At 40.0% G+C, this 9,758-nt stretch overlaps 1 protein-coding gene across 4 annotated transcripts; it reads right to left on the bottom strand.

Moving 5' to 3' along the window:
* Positions 1-158: 158 nt before the first annotated feature.
* On the bottom strand, positions 159-9,534 carry TTPAL (alpha tocopherol transfer protein like). Of its 4 annotated transcripts, none has more exons than XM_081917206.1 (5): positions 9,433-9,534; positions 6,413-6,867; positions 4,269-4,462; positions 3,645-3,755; positions 159-2,833 (listed from the first exon to the last, which is right to left on the bottom strand). In XM_081917206.1, exons 2-5 carry the CDS (start codon positions 6,849-6,851, stop codon positions 2,558-2,560), a joined length of 1,020 nt encoding a protein of 339 aa, XP_081773332.1. In that variant the 5' UTR covers positions 6,852-6,867; positions 9,433-9,534; the 3' UTR covers positions 159-2,557. The 4 variants fall into 4 exon arrangements, with proteins under 4 accessions (XP_081773332.1, XP_081773335.1, XP_081773334.1 ...); XM_081917209.1 differs by lacking the exon at positions 9,433-9,534 and adding an exon at positions 9,240-9,310; XM_081917208.1 differs by lacking the exon at positions 9,433-9,534 and adding an exon at positions 8,857-9,183.
* Positions 9,535-9,758: the final 224 nt, after the last annotated feature.

Here is a 9,758-nt window from a genome sequence, read left to right as displayed (position 1 = left end):
TAAAAAATTAATCCAATCCCCTCCCCCCCCCCACTTCACATACCTTGATGGCTTTAGAAGGCAGTCAAATCCCATTGTGTTACTGATACACTTGGGATTTAAAATGGACTTAACAAGGAAGCAAATATTGTCTTGAAATAATGATGAAAATAATGAAATATTGTCTTAAGGTAGATGGTTTAATATCCACTCATGCATAAAGTTACAATTAAACTATTCCTTTTATAAAATGCAATATAAAAATAAATTCTCACAGGTGTATACTGTAACCAAACACCTGACTTCTACATACAGCAAAAGGCAAAACAAATACTGAAACAATTTACTTAGCAAAATGCCAAAACCGACTGACGGAACAGTAGAAATAAAGCACCTCAACTACTCTTCTGGAAAAAAACTCAAAAATTTTAATAGTGCCTGTCAAGCCCACTGTATAAATTCAAGTATCTTTCATTTTCTGTTAGACTTAAAGGCAATTTGACAGTTGTGGTAGGTTACCAATGTCTCTTTCTTAAGGCCTGATACGACCAAATAATTTCTTAAATAATGGTCGAGGATACATTAGATATATTAGCTGCTAATATCTCTACTTGAAAAATTAGTGCATTAGTATAAACATAATACCTGAACTTTCTGTAACACTATACTAGCTGTTTAATTTGCCCCAAACTTAGAGGGACAGTTTAAATTAAAAGATGAGTTTAGATTTTTTTTCTGCACAATAATGAACTTCATCATTCAGTATCACGTGTTTTCACACTTCTTACATGCACAGGAGCTACCTGTGACTGCCAGAAGAAATATTTACACCTAGTATATCCATTTCAAAACACTTGTAAAAAGCTTTGAGTAATAACAATAAAACCTGTTTCAAATGCCTATGATGGCCTATTTTGATAACATACCACATAGTATAATCAATGGGGCCTCTAGTTCAAGCACACAAAATTGCTTCATCTTTTGGCAATACAGAGGCAGATGGTTATGCTTTTTTTTTTTAATGTGAGGGGAAATACAAGTTTGGCACTGACAATACAAAAAGTCCACCAGCTGAAAACCTTATATTTACAATCAGCACCAGTTTCTGGTCTGTAGTTGGCACTAAGTAAAAGCCTCCGCAAATAGCTCCAACCATCTAGTTGAAAGTGCTAAAAGATGAGGTGGTAATAAGTGTTGACCTGCCTCCCTCTAAACATGAAACAGTCAATTCAATCTCTACAAAGGTTTCAGGCTGAAGTGCTGGATGTCACAAATATCTAAGTTAATCCACAACTCAAGGCTATGAAAGAAGAGGACGTTGCGTACATAACTCCAAGACCAAACACATATGAGATAAGCCACAAATAAAAGGAAGACATAAAGCGCTAATGCACATTAACAAGGACAACCATGAAGGACGGACAGAAAGTGACCTTTGTAAAAGGAAGCCAATTTAGCACTGAGGTCCAACTGATAACATCCCCCCCTCCACACACACATTGAACGGAAAATAGTTACATTTACAAGACAGAAATTGTGCTTGTAAAATACCCTGTCCATTTGGTTTACAGAGACTCGGAAATAAACACGTCTAAACAAGCATCCTTGCTTTGCTGGACAGACATCTACAACTATGACAGTTTCTGTATTACACCCCCCCAAAGACCTATGGTAATAGAATTCTATAACTAAGGCAGGGTATTAACTGGCAGCTAAGCTAATAAGCAGAATTACCTGTCCCTTTCAGTTGGTCCTGGTACAAATTCAAGTATGGGCATAAAAACGGTGTACAGATTCTTTAATGCTTTCTATTAGGCAGAGTGAACATGTGCTTTCATTGATTTCAGTGGTTTTAAGGATACCCACTGCATTTGCAAACCCTGTCTGCAAGATTCAAGTCTAAGGTTTGCATCTCAGTGGCAACACACCCCCTACAAGAGAAGAGAATATGCTTATATGTGGAAATAACTGAATAACGATAGCGATAATCAGAGCATGTCAAACCAAAGTGTATCAGAATGGCAGCCCGACATTTACTCCTAGAAACTAGCCTGCCGTAAAACAGCTACCATTATATCACACAACCAATATAATTTCTTACTTCTCTAGGGAAAGTCAGTATAATGCATTATGACACTTCCGCTTTGTCAAAACTGTTGGCCATTTTAGCTCTTTTCAGCCTGAGAAAGTCTAGCACTTTGACCCTAAACTTGCTCATTTGGAAGCAGGTCTCATTAATTTCAGAGCAACTTACTTCCAAATAATTGTGCTTAAAACCTTGGCGTTAGCAACGTTCCTTAAGTCAACATGACACATTTAATCGTAGGAGATGCGGCTGTTTGCAAAGGGTCAAGAAACCGCAATGTTTACGGTGCCTCAAAACTGCACCCTTCTCCTGGATTGCGGTAGAACTTCACCTTGCTCCATGGCTTCCCCTTTTTAATTTGCTTTGGTTCCAATGTAAAGTGCCTCCCTCAGCTGTCTCTACCCCTAGGCTACAGTCTACCTAAGAACAAGGCAGAGTTCATAATCCCTTAGTAAACAGGAAGGTGACCTTTTGGAAGCTTTAACTGCTATGTTAATAGCAGGAATAGAGTTGCGTTTTCAAGCTTCGCAAAGAGTCATCACATTGCTTCTCATCAATCTCCCCAGTCAATAGTGGGTCAAGAGGAGAAGAGTCATTGGAGGGAGCCAGAAGAGAAGCATCATACAGGAAGTCATCCTCTGAGGCCAGCAGCAGCTCATTCCAGGCAGAGATATCCAGTTTCCCTGCAGTGCCCCCATATTCTTCAGGTAGGATCCATGGTGGAAGGTTGTGGTGAAGAGAGCTCAAGTCTGACCCATGAAGAAAAAACTGAAAAAGAAAAACCCAAAAGTTTCAACAACACGGGTTCAGTATTCTTGAAATAATAATGTGATACCTCAATTTCAAGAAATTCAGAGTATAATTCACATTGTGTATCCAAATAACTGGCAACAAGAGACCAGGCTGATCCTAATATTAAATTGTGACCTACCCTGGGGCCTGCTGGTGAATGGCAGGAAACAAACTTACCATATTGAGCTCCTGTTGTTTGGTCCCTGCCCACCTAGCAGTTTGAAAGCCTGTCAAAGTGCAAGTAGATAAATAGGTGCCACTCCGGTGGGAAGGTAAATGGTGTTTCCGTGCGCTGCTCTGTTTTACCAAATGTGGCTTAGTCATGGTGGCCACATGACCTGGAAGCTGTCTGTGGACAAACGCCGGTTCCCTCGGCCTATTGAGCGAGATGAGCGCGTAACCCCAGAGTCGTCCACGACTGGACCTAACAGTCAGGGGTACCTTTACCTTTACCCACCTGGTTGCAACAGCCACTACTCCTCTGCCATTGTAAGCTGTGCAAGGTGGGAGAAGATAAGACGAGGCCCCTTCCAGCTATGCCAAGTAGAATTCCATTGGTCACAATTACACTACAGATATATGCAACTTGCTAGTCTGACCTCTATGAATGAACAACAGCCTGTTTGCAACATTAGCCACTTTCGTTGCGTCTTTTGGACTGTAAGCCTTTGGGGCAAGGGTTGTCTTGTGTTTACTGATGTTATGTAAGCTGCTCTGGCAGCATTTTCAGCTGACAAGCAAGATTAAAATGCTTTAAATGAATGAATAAATAAAAATAGCCACTTACCCGATTAGCTATTTTCTCTTTCAGAAAGGGTTTGATGATGGCAAAAATGCCCTTGAATATTCGAGGTTCATTTATAATATTGACAGCTTTTATTCTAATAGGAAAGCCATCCTAAAAAAACAACAACACAATACCAGTCAGGTTTATAAATACTGGTTACTTTATGAATAGCTTTTACCAGTTTTCAAAGACACACATTTAATTTACTGATGTATGAACTCACAATGGAACAAAAATAGCTCCTTACAAAAGATCTGTAGGCACATTAGTGAAGATTCAATTTTTTTATTTTTATATATATTTGTGAAGATTATAGAACAAATGTGTGTTGTTCATTCTTCCCACCACAAGGTAACACTTTAAAGTACACACACGTCTTATCCAAGGTGAAATATAATATTTTAAGAGAAGATACCGATTACTCGAACCTTCATAAGGATCTCTTATAATTAAAATCCAGGTTTCTTTCAATTGAAAATGAAGACTGTTTCAAAGCTAAGATATTCCACTCCTTTGTTGAAACCCACCCATTTCCATAAGCACCTGTGTCAAGTGAAATGGCTTTTAATATTTTTTGGTTATATAATTATTCCCCCCCTCCCCCGTTATAGATTCAGATCTTACCTGAAGAATTCCAATCACTTTTTTGCCTATAAATGGACCAAAATGAGATGCCTTAGACAAGCTGACTCCTTTGTAGTCTGCAAGGATAACAATTCCATTCACCTGGGTCTCTTCAGACTGAATGAGCTTTTCTAATGTTAAGTATATGGCACGAATATTTTCAGTAATTGGGTAGTTACTTGGGATCCATCTGTCTATGGTTATAAGACAGAGATGATAAGTTGCAAAGCTGAATAAACCAACAGTACATTTCAAAACTGAATTTTCTATTTGTCTTATAATGGTTAGTCATCCTTTAACAGTCTCTGTCCTAATTCACATTAGTTCTTCATTAAATAAAACCTGCAGATGCTTCAAGAAGCTGATCTTTTCGTATGCTTTGTGCTTGGACTTCTGGAGCAAAACAGGGCGTATATTTAAGGACAGGTGATGTTCATTTTCCTTGGGGGAAAATAATGTATTATTCAGTATGGGAAAAGGTAGAACAGTATGGGTAAAACAAAATCTCAAGGATGTGTAACAATAAAGATTTTAATGCTCCAACCTATTTCAAAATACAGTTGTTGATTATTCAGTTGGTTATACAGCAGCCTCAAGAACAAAACTTTGCGCTTTTTTAAGTGCCTCTCTTAAAGAACTGTGTTTCAAAACACCATGCGATAATAAAATATTTATGTTTGTGTATCCTCATGATTTCATCTCTCTCCCACCCACCCAATTACCATTAATGGTATTTTTTGATTTCTCAAATTCCATGCAAACAATTTTAAAATAAAAATGTAATACTGAGTGAATATAGATACTGGAGCAAGGAATAAGACAAACTTAATATATATATACCCACTACTAAATTTTGTTGATATCTAATTATATCCCTCTCAATACTAAAGGAGAAAGGTGAGTTTGAGTCATGAGGCAAGGGGGTTAGGACATTTTATTATTTATATCATTTGTTTATTGCATGAAGTTTATGCACAGCTTGTGTGTAAAAAACCCCAAAAAACCTCAAAACAGTTTACAAAAAGATAAATCAATAAAATCAAGAACAATTCACAACAATAATTTAAAACATACAAAAGTTAAAATACTTAAACAGATTAAAATTATTTCACCTGGCTAGGTTTATCAAAACAAGAATGCTTTTTTGCAGGCACCCAAAAGAGCACAGTGAAGGCACCTGCTTGATCTCAACAGGCCGGGAGTTCCAAAACTGCTTGCCTGGTTTTCTCTCTCTGGGCTGTCACCATGCATGGTGTTGGCCAAATGTCAGGACAAGATGACTGGAGGTTTAAATTACTAAGAGGCCAAATTGTCAGCCTCGATCCATAAAACTGTCGTCACCACATCTTTTCTCCTATGTCAATGAACTGGACCCAAAACATAACAGCAGTAGATTAACCAATCAGGGACAAATAAATCCCAGCTACTTTCTTCAGCAGTACACTGTCCAAACCATTCCATTAGAGATCAAAAATATCATACTCCTTTATGGTCTGTTTAAGGCAGGCCTACTCAAAATTGAGTTTCTTTCAAAGATATGTCTGCACCAGTGTTTTAGCTCACAACTGTAATTTGAAATATTTTTGGTGATTTCCTCAATGATAATATATGCCTGAAAATACTATATGTATGTACTGAGGATGTTTGTTTTTGTTAGCTCATATATTATGTTACAACATACTATATTAGCATTGAAAACATATTCTGTCTCCTATGTACAATTCAGATTTAAGTAACAATTTAAAGTGTTACTTTAAAAGACTGGTGTAACAAGAAGAAAAAGTAAATATTTATGGAAAGCCAGGAAGGAACAAAAGGAAATGTAGGATTTTAGTCCTCTAGAATTTATATAAGTACAACAAATAACAACAACATCATCCCATCTCCTCATATAGAAATTACAGATAAAAAAATGTGTTCTGAAAACTGAACTCCCTGAAGTACGTGAATTAATGATACAGTTCTCAAGTCATTAACTGCATTTCACTGGATTATGCAGTAATATTAGTAATAGGGGAAAGAAAGCGTAAGCATCAAATGAAATATTTGTATCTTTTTTAAAAATACGAATTTGGTAGCAAGTCACAAGAAGCAATCCTAAACAGTTAACCAAAGGCAGGGGGGAGAAGTATTAAAAAAAATACCTGGGCGAATGCAAACAACATGGCGTCCTTCAGTATCTAAGTGAGAAAGAACAGTGACAAAACCAGACTCTAAGGCAGGCTTTATAGCAGAAGGTTTCAGGTTAGTAAAAACCTCAGGCCAACTCCTCCTACAGCAGTGATAGTTCACAAGGAGCTGAAGTGCCCGATCATAATCAAACTTCCGGGCTCTAAGGAACCTGAGCAAGAAAGCGTCATCTAAACATGTTCCCAGGTTAGGATAGTCTTTGCACACCATGTCTCTGAGGGCTTGAACATCTCGAAGTCGCCACTCAGGTTTTTCCTGCAGCTCTTCACGTGCCTTGGCGACAAGCTCAGCGGACAATGAGCACACATACTTTGGCTGATCTGGCAGGACCTCAATCTCTGACAGAGATCCCACAGAGGGACTTGGAATGGTGCCATCACCATTTCCTGACATTGGTTAGTGGGAAAATCTGCAAGGAAGATAAAAAACAACACAATACTATGAACAAACAGCATCTAGGAAAAGTGGTCAGAAGCGTCTACCTAGTCTTCCATATAAGTCTTAAGAATTCCAAAATAAAACACCTATTTATTGGTTCTATTTGGGCTTAAGAATCACTCTAAAAGATTCTTTATAGTCAGCTCTGATTCAAAGCAATGTTTGTACAGGAATAGCTCTACCTACCCCATTGCTTATTACAAGATACTGTTAGATCTCACCTACCACTTAAATTTGCATATAAGATTTCATTTCAACTTCAAGGGGAAGGGTGCTTTTCCACTAAGAAATGCAATATTCAGAAAGAGATGCAGAACTCAATTTGCACGAATGGTAAGCCAAACTACTGCTTAATGCAAACACATGAGCATGTGAACTTTTGGAGAGGAGACTGTGGCCTCAAGTCTCTTCCTCAAGAGTGTTATAGGAACCTAAGCTCATAGTTTGTCTCATTCAGACAAAGGATGAGCTGTAATCTTGTTCTTGGTTTACAATTTATAAGAACACAAGAGCCTGCTGGATGAGGCCATCTAGTCCTGTTTTCACAGTAACCGACAAGATGCCTATGGGAAGCCCACAAGGAGGACCTGAGCACAGCATAACAGCATTCTTCTCATGGTTCATCTGGAGCGAGACAAAATATGAGCCTGGGTTTAGACAACACGTTAAACCAAACATCCCTGATGCAAGAGAGAAAGGGAAAGCATGTGCTATTTAAGAGCAGTATCCAATGGCTATCTATGAGTACCATGCAAAAATTTATGGACAAATTTATTGTTATTGTGCTGGGGATCAAAGCTGTAAGTATTCCTTGATAATGTGAAGTGTTAAAACTTGTCAAACCTAAGGTTATGAGCTGACAGGGTGGGGGGAAGACAGGTGAGGACAGAGGCAGAATTACAACTGCATGTTACAACAGTCACTCATAAAAACACAAGACAAGCCCTGCCGGACGAAACCAAAGGTCCATGAAGTCCATTATCCGGTTTTTCATAGTAGCCAATCAGACATTTCCTGGAAGCCCACAAGCAAGGGCATGCAGGCAGCAACCTTCCAACACTGAATCCCAGAATCCAGGAGTCAAACAGAGCTATGCTTCCGCCAAGCATTTAGGTGCCATATACCTACCATAACTCACAGCCAATGACAGATGTTTTCCTGCCCATTAATCTGACTAGCCGCGTATATCTAAAGAACTTGCGCCTTAAAGAATCTGGGAACTGTAGCTCTCTGAGGGGTAAAAAACTACAGCCCCCGATATTCTTTTTCTTGGGGTGGGTAGGTGTTGCTGCTTTAGATGCCTGGCACATCACTCCTCCCAATTTCGTACACATCAGGATAGAACCAGACCAGGGCCGGATTTAGGTTTGATGAGTCCCTAAGCTATTGAAGGTAATGGGGCCCTTTATATTTCCAGCTGTCCTTTGTCAACAACAAATTGTTGCGGTTTTTTGTGTTGAATATATGTTATATGGTAATTTATGGACCTAATAGGTCCATACACAACACCAAACACTGTTGCTGTATGTAGGTTTTATTTTGTTTTTTTCTTCTATTTTGGAAATGTACATCCAGGTTTTTCCCCTTTAATTTTTTTGGGGGCCCCCAAGAGTGTGGGGCCCTAAGCTATAGCTTGTTTAGCTTGTATGTAAATCCCGCACTGTTTAGATGTACGGTGTGCCCACCGCCACCTTCTCTGAAAGCACATCTCTCCTCGCAATTTCGTACACATCAGGCTGGATCCAGGCCACGCCAGCCGCAATTCCGACCCCACCGAAGGCAAAATGAAGCGAAGAGCGACTCCCAAGCCCCATATGCATAGCTGTCAACGTTTCTCTTTTTTAAAGGGAAAATCCCTTATTCCGTTTCCCACCCCCAATACTTTTTATTGCTTTTTTGTAACAACAACAAATAAAATAAATATTCTTACATTCAAAAATTTTTACGTCTTCTTATTTACCCTGTGCCTTATTGCGCCCGGACTTCCTTCCATCCCTTCAATGGTTTTCATGTCTCAAATCTTTTCTTACAGTTTATTTACACTCCATCCACATCACAAGATTTACATTAATCCTGCTACAGTTTTTAAATTCTTACAATTACTCCGTATACATTCAACAAATTTACTCCAATCCTTTCGGAACTTTGCTTCTTTTTGGCTCCGAATCTTATAAGTCAATTTCGCCAATTCTATGTATTCAAACATTTTTGTCTACCACTCCATTAAAGTTGGGATTTCTTGGAAAATCCCTTATTCCGAATAGGATTCCTCGCAAGAAAAGGGAAAAGTTGGCAGCTATGCTTCAATGGAATGTTTCAAAACTCTCCCTCCTCGCGAGTAACCCTAGGAAGCCTCCAGTTCCCTGGGAAACCGCGCGCGGCTTTTGCCGAAGCGACGTCCAGGAGGCAGCCCAAGTCCTCGGCTGGAGCCCGGCCACCGCCCGCCAGGCCTCCCCGGGCTCCCACCTCAGGAGGGGCAGCCGGAAAGGAGACGCCGACACCTCCCTCCCGCCCTCCGGTCTCCCCGTTCCCTCACCGCAGCTCCAGCTCCACTGGAAACTGAAGGGACACTTTCCAGGAAGAAAACCCGCTCGCGACCCGGAAGCACTCGCGTGACATCACAAACCTCGGCCCGCCTTGAATGAACCTAAGAACGCGCGGGTGGGCGGAGGGTAAATTAGGTGTGTGACTGGGCATGCGCAGAATTCCTGGAAGGCGGCGCAGTTGCGGAGCAAAGGGCCGCAGTCTGTTGGTTTGGAGCCGTAATTCCGGTTCCCGATGTATGTCAGGGCTTAGAATCCACCTTGCGTGGGGTCAGGGAGGGTAGAGGAAAGGACGGGAATCCAAGCTCTAATAAGGTAG

Source organism: Podarcis melisellensis (genome assembly GCF_964234715.1).
Source record: "Podarcis melisellensis genome assembly, chromosome: 6".
Lineage (NCBI taxonomy): Eukaryota > Metazoa > Chordata > Lepidosauria > Squamata > Lacertidae > Podarcis > Podarcis melisellensis.
This window is presented reverse-complemented; position numbering and strand designations above follow the sequence as displayed.

What these genes read in the sequence shown, in the direction of transcription:
- TTPAL (XM_081917206.1), bottom strand. Translation starts at nt 6,851, where the DNA reads ATGTCAGGAAATGGTGATGGCACCATTCCAAGTCCCTCTGTGGGATCT. An exon ending in AAGTGATTGGAATTCTTCAG is followed by an intron (nt 3,756 to 4,268) that starts GTAAGATCTGAA and finishes TTGTTTTTTTAG; the next exon opens with GATGGCTTTCCTATTAGAAT. An exon ending in AAGAGAAAATAGCTAATCGG is followed by an intron (nt 2,834 to 3,644) that starts GTAAGTGGCTAT and finishes TTTCTTTTTCAG; the next exon opens with TTTTTTCTTCATGGGTCAGA.